This window comes from Pteronotus mesoamericanus, unplaced genomic scaffold, assembly GCF_021234165.1.
Source record: "Pteronotus mesoamericanus isolate MK-2021 breed Mesoamerican mustached bat unplaced genomic scaffold, CSHL_Meso_final contig_33, whole genome shotgun sequence".
NCBI lineage: Eukaryota > Metazoa > Chordata > Mammalia > Chiroptera > Mormoopidae > Pteronotus > Pteronotus mesoamericanus.
The window spans coordinates 12,500,942-12,522,262 of NW_026555135.1; the positions used below are offsets into that span (position 1 = coordinate 12,500,942).

Sequence of the window (21,321 nt, forward strand, 5' to 3'; positions counted from 1 at the left end):
AATTCAACTATTGCTCTGGCTGGTGTGGCTCAGTGGATTGAGCGCCAGCCTGTGAACCAAAGGGTCACCGGTTCCATTCCCAGTCAGGGCATAGCCAAGGTCGTGGGCCAGGTCCCCAGTAGGGTGCACGTGGGAGGCAACCACACATTGATGTTTCTCTCCCTCTCTTCCTCCCTCCCTTCCCCTCTGTTTAAAAATAAATCTTAAAAAAAAAATCCAAATGTTTAATATTTTATTTTTTAAAATCTTAGCCTGAGGATATATTTCTTAATTTTAGAGAGAGGAAGGGAGGGAGAGAGGAAAAGAAACATCAACTGGTTGCCTTCTGTAGGCTCGACCACCCCAACTGACCAGGTATTGAACTTGCACCTAGCTAGTTATGTGCCCTGCCTGGGAATCAACAGAACGACAACCTTTGGTGTAAGGGATGGTGCTCCAACCAACTGAGCCACCTCTCCAGGGCGAACCGCCTTTCACTTTTATAACATTCTGAAGCTGTGGTGATTTACTTTCATATGTAAAATCCTTCCAGGGAACTTCTGAAATAATTCAGTTATATTTTTAAGGTTACATTAATGAAATTATTTTAAGGCTAAGTATTTTCAGATTCCTTATTATAAAAAATTATTTCTAAGTTTTCAGTTACAGTTGACATACAATATTATATTAGTTTTAGGTATACAACATAGTGACGCCATATATAGTTATTACACTATTATTGACTATATTCCCGTTGCTGTATTTTACATCCCGTGCTTTAATAGAATTCACTGTTAATATTAGTATTCTATGTTATATTTGGTAATTCCATAATTAGAGTCTCAGATTAACCCAAAGTTATACTTGATATAATGACTGTAATTGATTATACGTGGTAACAGCTTATAGCAATTCTATAAGGGTTATAAAAACTCATCAAACTATTGCACTAAGACAAGTTTCTTATTTTCTAGGTGCAAACAGTGGCACAGCAAGTGGCAGAAGATAAATTTGTTTTTGACTTGCCTGATTATGAAAATATCAACCATGTTGTGGTTTTTATGCTGGGAACAATCCCATTTCCTGAGGGAATGGGAGGATCTGTCTACTTTTCCTATCCTGATTCAAATGGAATGCCAGTATGGCAACTCCTAGGATTTCTCACGAACGGGAAACCGAGTGCCATCTTCAAAATTTCAGGTCTTAAATCCGGTAAGAATAATATATTGAAATAGTTTCATAATTAAACTGTTTTCTTAAACACCATACCATAGAATATGGCATTTAAAAAACTTCAATATATTTTTTCTGTTTGCTGTAGAAATATATAACTTTTTTTTAAAAAAAAGGTGATCCTGAAACATTTGAAAAATAGTAAATGAAATGCCTTAGCTCCTCACATTCCCATCCTCTTTTCCTGGAGAGAACCACTCACTGTCATTCTCTTTGTGTGGTATATACCATTGTGAAGGAATTTTTCTGAATTAATGGGTATTTTAATAAAGAGGAACCTTGTCATAATTTGTAATATGTACATCTGTGTTTTAACTAAACAGATAAACCCAATAGACTCATATAGGAAATAAAATAAGTCATTTTTTTCTATCAAGATGTTTAAATGCTTAGATTTGATTACTCCTTCAGTGTTCTGTTGGTTGTATTGGTGTTGCAGATTTTAGACTGTAAAGGGACATAATCCTTGCTTTGATGCTTTTGAGTTATTTTGTGAAGAAATTTAAGAATAAAATGGTGTACCATTTATTCCCATTGAATATCTGGTTGCTTTGAAAATCTAAATGAAAACAGGCAGAGATTCTTAGAATATAAATATACATTCTCCTAGACATTGTCTATAGAGTCCAAAGGAAAAATATATTTAGGTAACATATTTATTTAACAAACATTTGGGTATCTGTTGTGGGGATTTACAGATATTAAGTTGTTGCCTGAGATAACTCACATTCCTAAAGGAAGATAGTTCTGTAGACCAGTAATTAGAAGGGTATAAAGTCATAACGGACGTTTATACAAAGTGCTGAGAGCCTAGAATAGAGAACAAATAACTCCTGAGTACGTTAGGAAACGTTTCCTGGAGGAGATGATATTGGACCTCTTCTGGAGATAAGGAGGAGTTTGTCAGGCCTGTTGGGCATTTTTTCATAGGTGGAGGAAAGGGATATAATTTTGAAAGTGTGAAAGCATGACATGATCAGGATGGCACAGGCAGGGTATATGAAGGTAGGAATAAGCAGGCACGGATCATGAAAAGCTATATGTATCACATCGACTCATTTGAATTTAGTAAGTCAGCAATTTTTAACATGCTTAGATCACAACCTTGTTTGATAGTAGTTTAAAAAGTATGTGTAACATGATAGAAACACTAAAAATTTTGCAAGTACTCTGAAGCCCATCCTTGTATCTTTCCCCATAAAGAACTGCTCTGGTAGGTATAGAGGAGCCAGTAAACAATTTTGGGTAGAAGAATGATATGATCAAATACTCTTTATTCCGAGGACTGTGTGAAGAAGGAACTGGAGCACTTCAGGCCCGACGATGGACTGTTAGCTGCGATGATTTTATATAGTTGCAATTGTATAGGAAGAAATGGGAGAGGGCAATATTTAAAGCTAAAAATTGTTTAGGATTTGGGACAAATACTAAACTCTAGATTTCAGATGCAGGTCAAATCCCCAAGTCCTTCTCAATGACTATTCTCTGAGATTAGTATCCCCAATCCCTAAGGAAGTTGTTCTTAAAGCCTGATTGCCTCATCGGCAGCATCAGCATAAGCAGTGCCTGGAAACTTATGGAAAATGTGTATTCTTGGTAAGAATCCAGATGTACTGAGTCAGAAACTGAATGAAGTCTGGTTGTCTGTATTTACATCAGTTTCTTGGGTGTTTGTGTTGCATGCTAAAGTTTGAGAACCACTGCCCGAGGGCATCCATTGTATGCAGTGAATTAATGCCTCTTTTACATACTGCATAGTATTAGTTCTAAACAAACTTTACGGAAATTAACAAAACAGTCAATCTCAGATCAGTTTTTCTCTTCTTTGTGACTGTGCCTAGAAATACTAAATAGGCAGTCTGTAAGTAGGAAAAACATAGACTACTCAATACATTCTCGTGAAATTAATGAACATTATATACGAAGAGAGAGTAATGAAGGAACCAGAGAGAGAAGCCAAGTCATTTATAACTGAACAGCAGTTAGTTTAGCAGATATATCAAGAGCATAAATAGAGATAAAAAAAACCAATAGATTACTATCCTCAAAGTGCCAAGGAAAAATAAAACAATTCTGAAGACTGTCATTTTAAGGATTTTATTTATTTACTTTTCAAGAGAGGGGAAGAGAGGGAGAGAAACATGGATGGGCGAGAGAGACATCTATCGGTTGCCTCTCACACAGAAACTGGGGATCTGGCTCGCAACCCTGGCATGTGCCCTGACTGGGAATTGAATTGGCGACCTTTTGGTTCACAGGCTGGCGCTCAGTCCACTGAGCCACACCAGCCAGGGTGAGAAAACTCATTTTTAAAACAAGGGAGAAATGTATTTTCAAATGGAGATAAGAGAGTTTACTACTCATAGACCGTTACTGAAAGAATTACTAAAGGTATTTGTACTTACAGGAGGAAATGGGACCCAGAATGTAGAAGAGGATGCAAGACAAAGTTAGCAAAGAAGTTCGTAAACATGTAGGCAAATTTGGACAACCTGATTTTATAGAACAATACAATAAATAAATGCACAGAATTAAATACTGTACTAGAAAACAGCATATGTGACAGGAGGGGTAGTGATCTGAGTTAAAGCTTTCTGAGGTGCTTTTGTTTAGAAAGAATAATAATATTGTAATTCTGTTAAAATTTTAAGGAAAACTAGAAAAAAAGGAGGGAAATAGCATAATATATTAACAAAATAAGGTGCCAGAAATAATTTCGACTATATTAATTATCAAAATAAATACAAACAGACTAAATTTACCAGAGAAAAGGTGGAGACCATAGGGTGGGAGAATATTTTTTTTTTTTTAGGCAGTGAACAGATACAGTGGTACCGCGATACTCGTCATTAATTCGTTCCCGAACTCCCGAGGAGTGCTGAAACTGACGAGTACCAAACAAGCAAAGAGTGATGAAGCATTTTCTCTTGGTGGGGGGATAGCATTGTGACATCGTGACTCATACAAGTTCAAGCAAACATAGTGAGTCCTGAGCAATGAGTCCTGAGCAAGCGCTGTGTGCTGAAACATTTTTTTCTTGTCAAAATGCACAGATACAGAGTTTGACAAGTTCTGGAGCCAATGAGTATGATGAGTACTGAGGTATGACTGTACATTGCTCTTTATGAGTCATGGGTCTAAAACATTGTAACATAAGGAACCAAAAATAAATGATGCCATATGTATATTAATCTTAAGAAAATTTAGAGTAAAGCAAAGCATTATCAAAAATTAAGAGATTTATTCACTAGGAATGAGAATTCACTAGGAGGATTTAAGTATTTCCGGGAAAAGGTGAGTTTGTATATATATGACATAACTTCAAATATTTAAAGAAGAAAACACTGGCAGAATGATAAATGGACAACCCTAATGTTAATATTTCAATATACATTTTAATAATTAACATCAAGTAAATTATTAAAAAAGAAGGAAGATTTGAATAAAAGAATTAACAGGCTTGAACTAATGGATATTTATAGACTTTTGCAACTGATCATACATTGTGGGGCAAAGGAGGTTTACAGTTGTTTGTATGGAAAATAATAAAATAATAAATAATAATACAAGAATAAAATAATAATACGAAATGTGTGTGTTTCGCAGATTCACAACTGTAAACCAACTTTTGCCCCACTCTATGCATTTTTTTAAAGATTTTATTTATTTTTAGAGAGGGGGGAAGGAAGGGAAAAAGAGGGAGAGAAAAATCCATCTGTTGCCTCTTGTACGCCCCCAACAGGGAACCTGGCCTGCAACCCAGGCATGTGCCCTGACGAAATTCAGCTGGCAACCTTGTGGTTTGCAGGCCAGCATTCAACTCACTGAGCCAAACCAGCCAGGGCTGGGTACATTTTTAATACACAGAACATTTATGAAAATTTCACCACATACCAAGTCACAAAGCAAGCAGCAGCAAATGGCAGACAGTCATACAATGCACGATGTGATGTAATTACAAATCAAAAGATGAAATATTGTCATGTTTAGAAATTTAAAAATATTTAAAAATAAGTCATGGGTCATAGAAGAAGTGATTATGGAAAATAAACTTTTGCAGAAACCAAAACAAAACCCCCCCATCACAAATCAGATGTTTTGAATGCAGGATAACACTAAAGCGATTGATTCATAGGCTTAAATATGCGTAAAAAATATATGTAAAAAGAGAGATTGAAATGAGTGAGCTAACTATTTAACTTAAGCAACCCAAAGATAATAGAAGAAAATGATAATGTTAAGAATAGAAATTAATGACAGAAAGCAAAGAAACAACAGAGGGGCTTAAATAAAAATCTGATTCTTTGAAAATGCTAATAAAATGATGAGCCACTCAAGAGGTATATTGAGGAAAAAGAAGGTACAAATAATTTTAAAAATATAAAAATGGGGATATAACTATAAATACAGTAATTTTTTTAAGATAAGTTTTCAAATGATTTAGGTTAGTAGACAGACTCAGTAGAATTTTATTTTTAAGAAAAGTTTTCAAATGATTTAGATTAGTAGACAGTGATTTAGTAGAATTTTATTTTTAAGAAAAGTTTTCAAATGATGATTTAGATTATAATTTTTATGAGGAATTTTATGCCAGTACATTTGAGAATGACAAAGAAACAGATAAAATTGGCTATTTTTTTAGAAAAATATACTGAAAACTGAGTAAACAATAAGTTAAAATCCTGAATAGATATAATATCAATAAAGTTAAAATTGGTTATTGAAAATATACCTCTCGCTTCCATAAGCAAATATCAGGCCCAGACTGTTTTATAAAGTTCCACTAAACCTTTATGAAACAAATTGTTTTTATCTTTTATAAACTGTCAGAAAATGGGAAAAGAGGCAAAGTTACTCAGTTTGTATTTTGAAGCTATTATAACCTTTGTATCAAAAAGGACAAAGGCAATATGAGAGAGGAAATTTGGCCTAAGCCAATATTACTTATTTTGGATTTTTACATCTATGTCTGTAAAAAAGTTACAAAGTAAATTTAACAAAGTATCTTACTTTTTAAAACTTTTCATTATGGAAAATTCAAGCATATACAAAGGAAGATCAAATGAAATATTAAACCCCTCTCTAATCATCCACCTTCAAAAATGGCCTACTCATGGAAAATGCTATTTCATTTATATTCTCACACACTTCTTCCTTCTCATGTGACTTGGAAGCAGATCCCAGAATTGCAGCATGTAATCTGTAAATATATTAGTAGGTGCCAATAAAAGAACAGGTCTTTTTTAAAAACATAAATATAATATTGTTATCATACTTAAAAGTAAACAGTAATTCCTGAATGTTGATTATCTAATCAGCGTTCAGATTTCCAATGGTCTCAGAAGTTTTATTTTTATATATTTTAAATTTTTTCAATACTTTTCAGCCACCATCTGTAAGGTCCTTGCATTGTAGTTGGTTGATAGCTCTCTCAAGTACCGTTTATAAAAACGATAAAATGTATTCTCTGAGTGGATTAAGAGGTTTAATCAGATTTTATTTCAATTTTAAAACTTTTTGGGAGGATTATCATATATAGTGGTGTGTTTTTTGATCAGGAAGTACATTTATGGTTATCTCTCTTTTTGTCAAATTAGCCATTTATATGCAATGCCTAGATTTGCTAATTCAGTAGGGCTTCAAAGTGATCATATTCTAATTGTATCATTTCATTTACTAGCTCTAAAGAGACACTTGCATACTATTTGGTTATCCAGAGGAAGAGTCATTAAGGAAAGGCAGGATAAATACCTGATTCTTTCTCATTATATACCAATGGTCAAAAAAGTGAGTTGATCCCTAACCTTCAGAAGCAGTTAATATTTTTTTAAAGAATTATGTAATTACGGGTATATGACTGTGTGTATTTTTTATATTGAGGTGTTCTTACGATTGGTATGCCATCAGGATCCATTGGACCCGATTTTCACTTTTCATCTCTTTTTTTAGGCAGATACTGATATTTCATGACTTAATCTTTCAAAAAAAAAAAATCTTCCAAAGAACAGAGAAAATTAACTTTTTGTTTTTTAACAGTTTAACAGCTTTATTGAATTATGATTGAATAAACTACACATATTTAAAGTATGTACAGTTTGAAAGTTTTGATATATGTATACACCTGAGAAATCATCACCACAAACGAGATAATGAATGCATCTGTGTCTTCCAAATGTTTCTTAGGGCTCCTTTGTAATTCCCTCTCCTATCTCCGCCTTCACCCTAAGCAACTGCTGATCTCCTTTCCCTCACTATAAAATACTTGGCATTTTCTAGAGTTTTATATAAATGAAATACAGTGTGTACTTGTTTTTACCTGGCTTCTTTCACACAGCGTAATTATTTTAGAGTCATGTTGTAGTTTGTGTCAGGTAATTAAAAATGTTATTTTAGGAAAATCATTGTCTGGGATGGCCTGGAGAGTCTTGTTGAGATTAGAGCCAGGAAAGTCAGTCAGGAAGATTTTATAATAGTTGAATGATGAAGGAAAGCATTAACATATTGAATATCTGTGCAATGCACACGGTTAGGCTTTCATGTGTGTTATTTTTTAAATCTTCAGCATTTAGAGGTAGTTATTATCAGTGTCTAGTTTTCAAGAGGTTACATGTGAGAGAAATTTAATCTTTTGTTCAAAGTAGAAAGTTGGCTAACTTTTAGGCAGTATATATATATGTCTACCTCTTTCAGACAGTTTTATATTATTTGGTAATCGATAATTTAATACCTCTTAATGGAAATTTGGGTTGTTTCCCTATTTTTTATGATTTTACAAGCAATGCTACAATAAATATTCTTCACATATCTTTATACATATTTTTAGCACTGTATTTCTGTAGAAGAAACTCTTAGAAGAGGAACCGAATTCTTGAATTAATATGGCCTTTTAAAAAATGGTATAGGAGGCTTGGTAAAAGGGTACTGAAAGTGGATAATCGATCATAATTTTCAGGCAGTTTTTAGAAAGTCCTAATAAAGGTACAGTGTACTTGGTACTATGTAAAAAACTAATAGAACATATTCTTGTGAGGTAGGTTAACAGAGTAAGCCATTGAGTATATGGAATGGAAGACCCTAAAAATAATTTAACCTAATCCTTCACTTTACTGTTGAGACTCTTGAGATCTAGAAAGTTTTAGAATGTTTTCCTAATATAGAGCAGAGGTTAGGATCCAGATACTCATTTTAGTTTAGTATTCTAAGTTAGTAGGGTTTTTCCTCTTCCAAAGTGAGTTTAAGGCCCTTGCTGGTATAGCTCAGTGGATTGAGCACTGGCCTGTGAACCAAAGGGTCAAAGGGTCGCAGGTTCAGTTCCCAGTCAGGGCCCATACCTGGGTTGTGGGGCAGGTCCCCGGTTGAGGGTGTGCAAGAGGCAACCTATGTTTATCTCACACTGATTTTCTCTTCCTCTCTTTCTCCCTCTCCTCCTCTCGCTCTAAAAAAACAAAAACCACACACATACAACAACAACAACAAGAAGAAACTTCACAGTGAGTTTAAGGAGAAAATTACATTCAAATTCCTTTGTTTTATGTGTATATCTGCAATTTTTACTTAATATTTCATAATGGATTATGAAATTTTGATGTGTTTAAAAAGTATTAAACGTTTTCTTTCCCTCCTTTACTATTAATAGGAAATAGATGAGATTTTTATTTTTATTTAAAAAGAAAAGGCATTTATTTTTATTTAATGACATGAGCTTCAGAAACACTGATGTAGTAGATAGAGCATGCTGCCCTTTTTTCCATTAGTATAGTATAGTATTTTGTTGATAAATTATAGTTTGATGACCTTTTCTTTGTCGGGCATTTGGTTCTTTCCCCCCAAATCTCTGAACATACTTTATTTTTCCAGTTGTTTGCTGCTAGTACATAGAAGTACAGTTGGGGTTTGTTTGTTTTTTGGTTTTCACATTTTTATTGGGACCCACATCACGGGAAGTGTTTGCAGTTTTTTTAGCCACTCCAAGCTTGGGCCTCGGGAGGCCTGGGGGCGGTGGGGCTCGTCGGGCATGTTCCCATCGTCATGGATGGCCACTGGGTAGTTGTAGGGTGTGACCTAGTTGACCCCGGCAGCACACATGCTGTGGGTGCTGAGGCGGCACAATTACAGTGAGGCCCCTGATGGTGAAGGGCACCACCAACACCGGCTTCTTGGCTGAGGCATTCATTCTTGAGAAAGGTGGCAAGTCTCCTGGCCATCTTGGTCTTGTTGGTGGCATTGGCTACAACTGATTTTTTTTTAGACTTATTTTTAGAGCAGTTTTAGGTTTACAACAAAATTGAGAGAAGGGTACATAGATTTCCTTTATACCCCTGCTCCCACACGCACTTAGCCTCTTTTATTATCAACATCATTTACCAGAATGGTACATTTTTTTTTTTTTTTTTTTTTACCAAGGGTGAATCTACGTCTACACATTGCAGTTACCCATAGTCTCCAGTTTACCTTAAGGTTCACTCTTGCTGTTGCAGATTGTATGGGTTTGGACAAATGTATAATGTATACATAATTATGATATCATGGAGTATTATCACTGCCCTGAAAGTCCTCTGTGTTCTGCTTATTCACTGCTTCACCCTATCCCTACTCTCAGCAACCACTGACTTTTTGTTTTGACTCCATAGTTTTGCCTTTTCTAGAATGTCATATAGTTGGCATCATGCAGTATGAAGGCTTTTCGGATTGGCTTCTTTCACTTAGTAAAATGCATTTAAGATCCTTCCATGTCTTTTCATAGCTTGATAGCTCATTTTTTGAAATGTTTAATAATATTCCAATGTCTGAATATACGAATTTATCTATTTGCCTACAAAGAGAGATCTTGGTTGCTTTCAAGTTTTGACATGAATAAAGCTGCATTAAACAACCATGTGAAGGTTTTTGTGTGCACAGATGTTTTTCAGCTCCTTTGGGTAAATACCAAGGAGTACAATTTCTGGATCATTTGGTAAGAGTCTGTTTAGTTTTATGAGTCTGCCAAAGTGGCTGGCTGTACCAATCTGCACTTTTACCATTAGTGCGTGAGAGTTCCTGTTGCTTCACGTACTTGTCAGCATTTGGTGTGGTCGAACAATTTATTTTTGTATATTGACTGTATCCTGAAGGGTGAAGAAAAGGTAATGACAGGAGTAGGGAAAAGTAGGTTTACAGTTGTGAGTACATGAAACACAGTGTTTGTTTTTGTATTATTTTTCCACACAAACAACTGTAAACCTATTCCTCTGTATGTAGAATATCTTGCTAAACTCTCTTACTAGTTCTAGTAGCTTTCTAGGGTTTTCTATATAGATAATTATAATGTCTGTGGAAAGTCTTTTTACTTCTTTCCTTCAAATTTTTATGCTTTTTTTAATATTAAAGATTTTATTTACTTTTGGAGAGAGGGGAAGGGAGGCAGAAAGAGAGGGAGAGAAACATCAGTAGGTTGCCTCTTATATGCGCTCAACCAAGGACCTGGCCTGCAACTCAGATGTGTGCCCTGATCTAGAATTGAGCCGGTGACCTTTCAGTTTGCAGGGCGACGCCCAAACCACTGAGCCACATCAGACAGGGCCCTTTTATTTCTTTTTATTGAATTGCCTGGGCCTTCTTTGAGCACCATGTTGAATACAAGCAATAAAAGGCATAGCAGTCGTTCTCTCTTCCTCTGTTTTATGAGTGAGCAAGGTTGATGAATTGGCCTTTTCATCAATATGAAATGGCCTTTGTTCTGATAATGCTTTTGACTTAAAGTTCACTTTGTCTAATTCTTATGTAGGTTTTCCAGCATTCTTAGGATTAGTGGTCACAGTATATAGTTAGGTGCTACCTCTTTATTTTGACCTCTTCTTACAGTCTCTGCCTTTTAAGTGAAGTGCTTAGTCAATAAATATTTAATGTTATCGATATGGTAATTTTAGAATTACCTTTTTGTTTCTTTTTTTTACTTATTTGAGGGGCTTCTTTTGGATTAGTTTTAAATTTTATTTCTTCTGCTTTTTTTTTTTAATTATCTACCTTTGCATTAGTTTTTTAGTGGTTCTTCTGGGGATTATGGTAGATTATGTTTCAGTTAACTTTCCACAGTGTACTGTGAATTAATATTAACAAACATCTATGACCATTATGACCCTGGATTTGGTCATTTTTATAGAGCTTTCATTTTCAGCTTTTCTTGCTATGTCAATCTACTTGGTGAAATTCTGAATATAATGACAAAAACCTTAGGGCAAAAATCACATCTTGGTGATTTATTTTGGATTAAAGATACTGATCTCCATCCTCATTATCTTCATACCAGTGTTCAACAGTGTAACTCTTAATAGCATGCGAGAGTCAGATATGGACAATAGGAAGCCAAAAGGGCTATTATAAATACTCTTCTATGTTCCTCGAAGTTGAGAATTTTCACATTCTTCAGCACATAGGCAAGGAGTATATACTCACCTTTACTTTGACTTTATCAGGTCTAAGGAAGCATTTCATGCTATGGCTGGTGTGGCTCAGAGGGTTGAGCGCCGGCCTGTGAACCATAGGGTTGCTGATTCAAGTCCCAGTCAGGGCACATGCCTGGGTTTCAGGCCAGATTGCCCGTAGGGGGGCACACAAGAGGCAACCACACATTGATGTTTCTCTCCCTCTCTTTCTCCTCACTTCCCCTGTCTAAAAATAAATAAATAAAATCTTAAAAAAAAAAAAGCAGCATTTCACGATAAGCTTCAGGTTGGACCGGGAATTTTCTCAATGGATTGCATTTTTAGTTGTCTCAGTGATGTTCTTTGGGAGATAGGCTGCTTTTTTTGATATTTTTCCACCTCATTAACACAGAGGCAGCTGTAATTAGAGTTATAAGTTTGTTTTCCACAAACACTTAAGTATTTCTAATTCTTTGATATTAGTATTATTAGATTTTGCAGTACTTTTTGAAATTTTTTCTTAAAATGTCTTAACTCCTGAAAATGTATCTATTTTTTGGTTGTTGTTGTTTACGAGAGAAAAATTTAATGAGAATTGGTGAGTGGGTATGTAATAATCCAAGAGGCAAAATAGTTACATGGGGACAGTATTAGAAATTTAAAATAAATGCTGAAGTAAATGTTACATATTGTCATCATCTGATTCATCTTCATCCTTCAAAGATTCCTTAGCATATTTCTCCACCTCTTCCCTTATATCTTTTGGAACAATTTCATGTCTTCCTTTAGTTATTTCATCAACCCAGCTGAGCTCCAGTTCAAAACCTTTATCCTTTACTTTGTTGTGCACTATGTAAATTATTTTTGCAACTTCTTTAACAACATCAGGTCTTTTCCTTCATCTGAAGCTTTTCTGTTTCTGTGTTTGCAGCTTGCCTGGCTCTGCGAATAGCACAGCCCCAATAACCATATGAAACCAACCGATGGGTCAGTCATGTAGCGTTGTGCACCATCATTCACACTGTAAGACCCTAACATGAAACTGCAGCCAAAAGGTCTAACAGCACTGTAGAGTGTATATGCATGTACATACATGGCCACTCTGTCTGCAAGATGTTTTAGGGGAATGTCATAGCCAAAGTTAGATCTAAAGTTGGAAGCTTCTCCTCTTGCAATGTCTGCTAAAGAATGAGCATTGGCCAACAAACCAGCTACTGCCATTCCAACATGCCGATCAATATTAAAAAGTCCTTTGTTGGAACCTTCCTCATAAAGTTTAGAAAGGACTAATTTTTCTACCCCAAAGACAATGCCATCTTTACATCTGATTCTAATAGCTACTATTTTCCACGGCCTTCATAGCATATTCAATTTGAAAAACTCTTCCATCAGGAGAGAATGTAGAAGCTAACAGGTCATACCCGGTGCCTATTGAGCTCATCCTGCTAAAAGCAGCTGAACGTGTAGAGCTTCAGGGCCTAAAGCTGAAAGTGGTATCTATTCTTAGTAGTATCGTTAAACTGTAAGATGCGTAAGAATAATCATCATTCATATAGTAGGTCAGCTGGGTGCTGGTGTCTACTTATAATCACTTAAACATCTGATAAAACCTGTAACAATTATGAATTGTGAGATGTCATGTAATGTTAATTTTAAAAAGTTTTGGTTCCTGGTGTATAAGGAACATAAGTACAATGTCTTTTAAATTAAGGTTTGAAAACTTGATTCTGAAATTGGAAGGTGGAAGCAGTTTCTTACCAAATACATGTAACTGAATTTATATTATACACATTTATATGCATATATGTGTCAAAGGTAAATATTTGTAGAGTTCATATGTTATTCAGAGTTTGTTAAAGCCACATCTACATATTTTTTCATATACACAAAGTTCAACTGAAAACCTTCCTTTTCTCTGTAGGTTAAATAATTGTAAAGTGTTTCAAGAGCCAATGAGGAAATGGCTCAGTGCCTCAGGCAGGGAGAATTCCAGTAACATCTGCAATGGAGAATTATGTGGAGATGGGAAACAGAAGAGGCCAAGATTGGAAGAGCAGGTGGGGGAGTAGGACATTAGGTCAGATAAAATAAAAACACTTATGTGAAACTTAACAAATATTTTTTATTGTATGCATAACACTTTAATATGTGATTATACTTAATAAGAAATAGTTGATCAAATCACCTGTGGTTTAAAGAAGAGGGATTATATATGTTCTTGTCAGTAATGTAATGAATGTGGCAGAGCTTTGTAGAATATTCTTGTTATGAAAAAAAAAGACTAATTAGTATTTTATGTTTTAGGCCTTCAGAGTGGGGCATTTTAATGGTAGGGTTTTACCTTTTATTCTTTTTTTTTTTTTTTTTTTTTTTTTGGTTAAGGCCTTACTGTCAGGTTGTGTTAGTTTGGAATGAAATTCTAAAAGAATCAGTTCTTATGTTTAAAGTAATTTTTTTTGCATTAGGAATTTAAAATAACTTTATTTTGAAATAATTTGATAATTAGATAAAAATTATAAGAATAGTGTAAAGAATTTCTTATATTCTTCTCCCACATTCATTAGTTTTGCTGCGTTATTTATTATTCTTTGGAGATGTGTGTGTATTTCTTTCTCCCTGAAACTTTTGAGAATGAGTTGTAGACATCGTGCCCCTTTACTCTTAAATACATTAGCATGTATTTCCTAGAACAAGTGTATTCCCTTATATAATGACAGTGTAATTATCATATTCAGCAAACTTAATACAATATTCTTGTGTAACATACTGTGTGTATTAAAGTTTTTTGCCAGTTTTTCCAATAATGCCTTTTATAACAATTCCCCCCTCCCTTCATCTAGGATCCAGTCAGGATCATGCATTACATTTAATTATCATATTTCTGTAGTCTTAAGTCTGCCACAGTTGTCCAGTCTTTCTTTGTATTTCATGATACTGACATGAAAAAAAGCTTAACGCCAAAGAGAAATTTTTAAGGAATGTTAAAGTTTATTATAAATCATTGTTTGAATTTCTTTTTTATAATTCTTCTCTTTTGTTTTTAGACTTGCTGCCATACTTTAATGTCATTGCTTTGGCTTTCTCTACATGTGAATATATGGTCTCCTTTCTTTTCATTTAGTTCAGTTGCCAGGAAGATCCTGGGTTGGCCAAAAAGTTAATTTGTTTTTTTCCTATAAGCTGGCTCTAGCAGCACTTAATTAACTTCAATGGAAACAGTTTTCTTAGATTGTATTGTGACAGCTGTCATATCAGCGTGCATTAAAAAAACTCATCAAAATTGGTGAATTTTTGTATAGCCATTTTAATATTGAAGATGGAAGAAAAGCAACATTTTTGGCATATTATGCTTTATTATTTCAAGAAATGTAACGCAACTGAAACTCAGAAAAAGATTTGTGTAGTGTATGGGGACGGTGCTGTGACTGAATGTATCAAAACTGGTTTGCGAAGTTTCATCCTGGAGATTTCCCGCTGGACAGTGCTCCATGGTCAGGTAGACCAGTTGTAGTTGATAGCGATCAGATAGAGACATCAACTGAGAAAAATCAGTGTTCTACCATACGAGAGATAGCCAACATACTCAAAATATCCAAATCAGTAAAGTTATTGGTGAAAAATATGTCTTTTATTGTACGGAAAAAAGTAAAAGGACTTTTGGGCCCATCCAATACTTTTAAACTTAGTTTTCATTTTAAAAATGGGTTGAGCTTGTCAAGGGGATTAGAAAGGACAAGAAGAGCTAAAGTTAATACTGTTGGTTACTCTTTTGACATGAAGCAGAGCTAGTGAGCCAGAATGGGAACTTTTACTTCCTGACTTTTCTTGACTTGCTTTCTTGAATGGTTTATTGTGAAGTGAGTAATGAATTACAATCAGTTAAGAGTTTATATCTTAAAATTTGGTATAAACAGGTAGGATAATGAACTGTGATGAGCATCACCTATGGGGAGTAACAGACCTGTTTTGAATTTGGGTGATACTTGTTACTAGCTGGTAGTCTTGACCAAGTTATTTTTACCTTAGAGAAGAATTCGGTTAAAATGTACCTACAGTTCAAGTGTTTCTACAAGCATTAGAGATAATGAATGCAAAACATAGAACAGCACCTAACACATAGTTCATGCTTGAGATTATTATGTTTTTATAAAAGAATAGAAAGATAGCTCTAAGAGGGATCTTAAAAATCACCGAGATAATGAAACCTGTGCAGAAAGGTTCAGTAACTGTTACTGCCTCATTAGAGTGTAAACTCCTTGAGGATAGGGACTGTTTGTAGCTTTTATGTTCTTTAGAGTGTATAGAACACAGTGATTGGCTTTAGATACTTGGAAAATAGCGCTTGTTTAAATAAATTTCAGACATCCAAATTCTAGACATATTACAGTGTCAAATAAGTTTATCATTTTATATGATTTTAAATATTGTCGATAAACCTTGGAGAGTCACATAGCTCTTAGAATATGCAAAGTATAATTTCAGGCTTGTCAGGCTATCAATGGAAATAAGGAAAGAGGCTTCAGAAATACAAAGTGAGGCAAAAGTAGGTTTATAGTTTGGAGTATGTGAAACAGTTTATTCTTGTATTATTAACTATTTTTTTTCTATGAAGAGCTGTAAACCTACTTTTGCCTTACCCTGTATATGTGATTTCTAAATATTTATGAAATATTCAATACTAAGAATGCTTTTAAACAGACATAATTAAGCTGGTTTTAAATAGCCTTTTAGTATATATCACATTCAAGTGTCACTTCAGAATAAATGACTTACTTTTGACATAACTTTTTATTAGACTTCCTCTCTTTGCTGCCATGAATACCTACAATATCTTAATGAGTGGACTCACTTTTAGTTTTTTGGGTTTTTTTTAAGATTATTTATTTATATTTAGGGGATGGGAGGGAGAAAGAGAAACATCAATGTGTGGTTGCCCCTTGTGTGCCCGCTACTGGGGACTTGGCCTGCAACCCAGGCATGTGCCCTGACTGGGAATTGAACCAGCGAACCTTTGGTTTGCAGGCTGATGTTCAGTCCACTGAGCCATACCAGCCAGGGCTCACTTTTGGTTTTTGGGCACTTATAACTCTTAGAAAGATTGATACTTCATGAGTTTTATCCTTTGTGGAGGTCTTCCAAAGAACAAAGAGAACATTTACTTATATTTTAAAAACTCATTTTATCTTACCAATTACTATATGGGTCCACTGGACAACTTCATTTATAATTTTAAGATACATTTGGGTATATGAGTGATCTTATTTTTCCTACATCTTGCTATTTCATTGAAAGAGTTATTTTATCATTACTCACCGGTCATTCTCAACTATGGGAAAAAAAAGGTTGAAATAATAAGAAATAGGAAGGATGGTGAATTATGGCAGAGGTCGGCCAACATTTTTCTAAGGGTAGGACAGTAAATATTTTAGGCTGTGTGGTCCACATACGGTCTCTGTGTCATGCTCTTCTTTAAACAACCCTTTAAAAAATGTAAAAACCATTCTTATACTTAGCTCTTAGCATATAGAACATATTCAGTAAATTTTAGTATTGTACAAAAATAGGTCATAGGTCAGATTTAGCCTGAGTACTTTAGTTTGCCATTGCATTTTCCCATAGTTTTCATATTGTATTGTCCAAAGTATTATGTAATCTTTCAAGAAATATAAGAGGAGACTGGGGACACCATCTTAATTGTATGCTTTTCACTGTTATTGAGCAGAACGAGGAATTCATAATATTCATATTTTGTTTATAATGGCTGTGAAAAGAAAATTGACAGAAGAATAAGTTTCCCAATTATTGCATGAATCAGAAAATAAATACAAAGAGGAAAATAGCAGTTTTCTAGGCACTAACGATGATGAAGCTGATCATAGCAAAATCTCAGATTGTGAGTCTTCAGGTGATAATCTCTCAGGAGAATTTTCTCAAATTAAAAAAGAAAAGTGATGATCAGTATATTTCTAAGGACCAAAAGAAGATTGTATTCTTACCTATTTCATCATTCAACAAGAAGGAAATAATCATCAAAATTTTGTGACAAAATCTTGGACATGTGGTAAAAGGATAATTCTTCTACCTCTTATGTTTGTGCTCCAAAATTGACTGGATACAGTGTGTAAATGATGAAAGTTGGTATTTATATAAAGGCAAAAGGTATATAAATGAAAAAAAATAAATTGGACAATTCTAAATAATGTTTATATATCTAAAAGCGACAATGTTTTGCAAATTATGGGTCAAGGAAGATGGCCATCCTTTCGTTAAGAAATCATGAGCCCTTAAAAGATTGGTTGCATTTACTCTATGGAATACAACTCCGCTGTAAAAAAGAAGAAAATTTTACCCTTTGCAACAGCATGGATGGACCAAGAGAACATTATGCTAAATGAAATAAGCCAGTCAGAAAAAGACAAATACCTCACATGTGAAATCTAATGAACACACTGAACTACCAAGGAAAATAGAGACAAACTTACAGATGGAGAGCAGTTGACAGCTCTGGTTGGGGACGTGGTTAAGGGGTGGAGGTATGGAGCAAAAAAGAAAGAAGACTCATGGACATGGACAACAATGTGGTGATTGTAGGGGGGTGGGCGGTGGGTGGAGGTGGATGAGGGTATAAGGAGGACAAATGGTAATGGGGAAAAATACAGTAAAGATGTTTAAAGAGCACTAAGAAAAGAACTAAAAAGTTTCAAAATTTCAAGGTTTTGGGTATTGCACATTGATAATGCAATTGCCAGAAAAAGAACCAGAAGTAATGATAAGCTGGAATCTATTTTAGAGATATGTTTAAAATTGGGAGTCCGATTTATAAGATGAATATGTTCCACATTGAGCCATGAGAGTTGCTGAACAGTTGTTTTCAGAGAACGTGGTTCATTTTGGCTATGTATAACTTAAACACCAGGGAAATGTGGAATGAATATTTGGGTTTGCTTACGTAAAATTCTAGTAAAGTTATTTTTCACTCTTTATTCTTCAGAACTTTTTTTTTTGTAAAATGACTTAAAATATGTGTGTATGTGAGTGTGTGTATGTATAGTTGATGCATCATATCAATTTATTATAGAATGTCAATAAGAAATATAGGGCTTGCCCCCACCTCACACTCTTAAACACACACTTTAAAAATTGAAACCCAGCATTCTTTTGGATTGCATTGTGTTGTATTGGGGTATTTTCCCCAGCAATTGATATATTAATACTTGGCTCTTATGAAGAGATTAATAAATACTTGTTGTTTTCATTTTTATTCTAGAAAGTGTTGGTTTAATGGGATAGGTAAATATTTGAGTAGACTGGGGTATTATTTTAAATCACCAAAACTGGGATAGGATGTTTTGAAGTCATCTACTACAACTGCTTCATTTTACAGATGAGAAAACAAACAGTATAAAGGCCAGTTAATGTTAAGGAGAAATAAAACCCAAGTGTCTTGCCTCTTAGCCTCTGTTTTTTTGTTTGTTTGTTTGTTTTTTTAAAAATCCCGTTGTATAATTCTTTGGAAAATGTATATATAATTAAAAAGAGTCCTTTTAGACCCAGGTAGTAAATGATCATGGCTGCTGGGTTTTTTTTTTGTTTTTTGTTTTTTTTTTGTTACCAACTGTAAAGGACTAGTTTCCTGTAGGTTTCCTTTCTTTGAGTTGTGCCTTGTGTTAGGCTCTTGACTTTCATTGAGGAAAGACACTTTGAGAAACAGCCCTAAAAAATTTGCTTCTTCTTTTACTATTATGATGTTATTAAGGACTTTATCTACTGTATTATTTCCTTTCTGTATTTGAAGACCAGCTCACATGTTTTAGTTTCTCAGCTGTTTTAGTTTTTTAAAGACATTTTAATTTTATTTTTTAAGATTTTATTTATTTTTAGAGAGAAGGAAGGAGGGAGAAAGGGAGTGAAACATCAATGTGTGAGAGAAGCATTGACTGGGTGTCTCTTGCACATCCCCAAGTGGGGACCTGGCCCACAACCCGGGCATGTGCCCTGACCGTGAATCGAACCAGCTACCTTCCATTTCATAGGCTGATGCTCAATCCACTGAGCCACAGCAGCCAGAGCTAATTTTTAATTTTTGGCAATACTACTCAGTATAACTGATCATCTGACGTGGTTTCTTTTATTTATTTAAACTCTGGCTGTCATGAATTCAGATCCAAAATTAAACATGTAAATTTGTATATTACATTCCAGAGTTTCTTCCCAGTGTTTTATGATTTGCAAATAAGAACCTTTGAGAGTATCAGTTGTGTCAAGCCCATTTTGAGAATAAACAGTCATTAAAGGAATGATATAATTGCACAGTGGATCTCTGACAATATAAAGATTGCTGAAGACTTTTGAGTCATTTGTTTCTTCTTAAGTTGTCTTAGTTCCAGAGAGCTTTAAAGTGAAGAAGTCAGAGTATTTTCTTAGTTCCATCTTTTATAATGGGTCTTAGCCAGTTTTACTTTTAGGAGCCTTACTCATTTACCAAGAGCTTGTGTGTGATAAAAGATGGTGGTTGGAGATGACAAGGCGCTCTGTTCGGGCAGATCACTCCTTATATAGTTATAAGACAATAGAAGGTTGTATTGAACCACTTCCCTTGGCTAAGATCATTGGACTCTGTTATGCAGACAAATAGGAGTGCGTTTTCTGAACTAAGCGTAACTGGACTTAAAACAATTAAAATGGTAGAATAAGGAACACCAGAAATCCATCCCTCTGTAAAAACAACAACAAAAACTGGCCAAAACTGTTGGAATCTACTTTTTCAGGACTTTGGAAACTAACCAAAAGATTGTAACAACCAAGGGAACATTTAGTCCAGAGAAACCACTGAATCTTGCTTAAAATAGTGAACTTTATGGCATTTTAACTTACCCTGGTTAAGTCCCATCCCCTGCTCTTCAGCTTAACGGTCTCCTTGTAAACAACAGCTCATGTTCTTGGTACTGGTAAATAGGGGGAGCAGAATGGACTTTATCCACAATGAACTGTAATTAATTTGCTCTGTCTGGTGGCTCCCTGGAAAACTTATACAAAAGATTGGCCTTTATCTCACCTAACTTGAAACTCTTCCTGTGCTAAAGTGACTACCATAGGAGTGTGTGTCAAAAATATTTACAAGCAAATGCTGCCTGAGAAAGTGACAGCAGTTAAGGAAAAAAAAAATACACTAACCAAAAAGGTTGGGAGGAAAGGGAATAAGGACTTTGAAGTATTCTGACCTGGGAATCTAAAAGGACCTCACACTTGACCAGAGCTGTGCATGTGCTTGGGAAAGAACTGAGAAAGTCCTGTGATCTCACCTGTGGCTGACATGGAGGTTCAGCGTAAGCAGGAGTGAACTGCCTGCCTGAGTACTGAAGGCATGTCTGAACACGCAGGGCCCACCTGCAAAGACTGGGAGGATTTTTTTGTTCCAGGCTTTTAAAGAAATTTCTTTCCAATCACTAGCTGACCAGTAAGCTAATAAAACAGACTTAAGTGGTCACACATAATAAAAAAATACAGACTTCACAGTATTCAGAAAAGTCATTAAACAAGAAACAGCTACAGCAAACAGTAACAATAAACCCTGAAGAAGGGAAAATGTGATTGCTGGAGTTGCCACATTATAATATTCAATACTCAGTTTTCAACAAAAAGTGTGCAAGAAACAAAGAAAGGCCATCTCACAGAAGAAATGAAAAGAAACTGTCCCTAGGAAGCAGAG

General features: G+C 34.9%; 1 protein-coding gene and 2 pseudogenes across 2 annotated transcripts in view; 1 reads left to right on the top strand and 2 right to left on the bottom strand.

Moving 5' to 3' along the window:
- Positions 1–21,321, top strand: part of HIKESHI (heat shock protein nuclear import factor hikeshi) — a 36,916-nt gene that overhangs the window by 5,323 nt on the left and 10,272 nt on the right. For both annotated transcript variants that reach the window (XM_054576396.1, XM_054576395.1), the window contains exon 2: positions 954–1,191. In XM_054576396.1, the coding sequence (XP_054432371.1) occupies positions 1,041–1,191 (151 nt within the window). In that variant the 5' untranslated portion in view covers positions 954–1,040. The remainder of the gene's footprint in view (positions 1–953; positions 1,192–21,321) is intronic.
- On the bottom strand, positions 9,124–9,416 carry LOC129072667 (NADH dehydrogenase [ubiquinone] 1 alpha subcomplex subunit 3-like; annotated as a pseudogene).
- LOC129072812 (proteasome subunit alpha type-3-like) lies at positions 12,295–13,072 on the bottom strand (annotated as a pseudogene).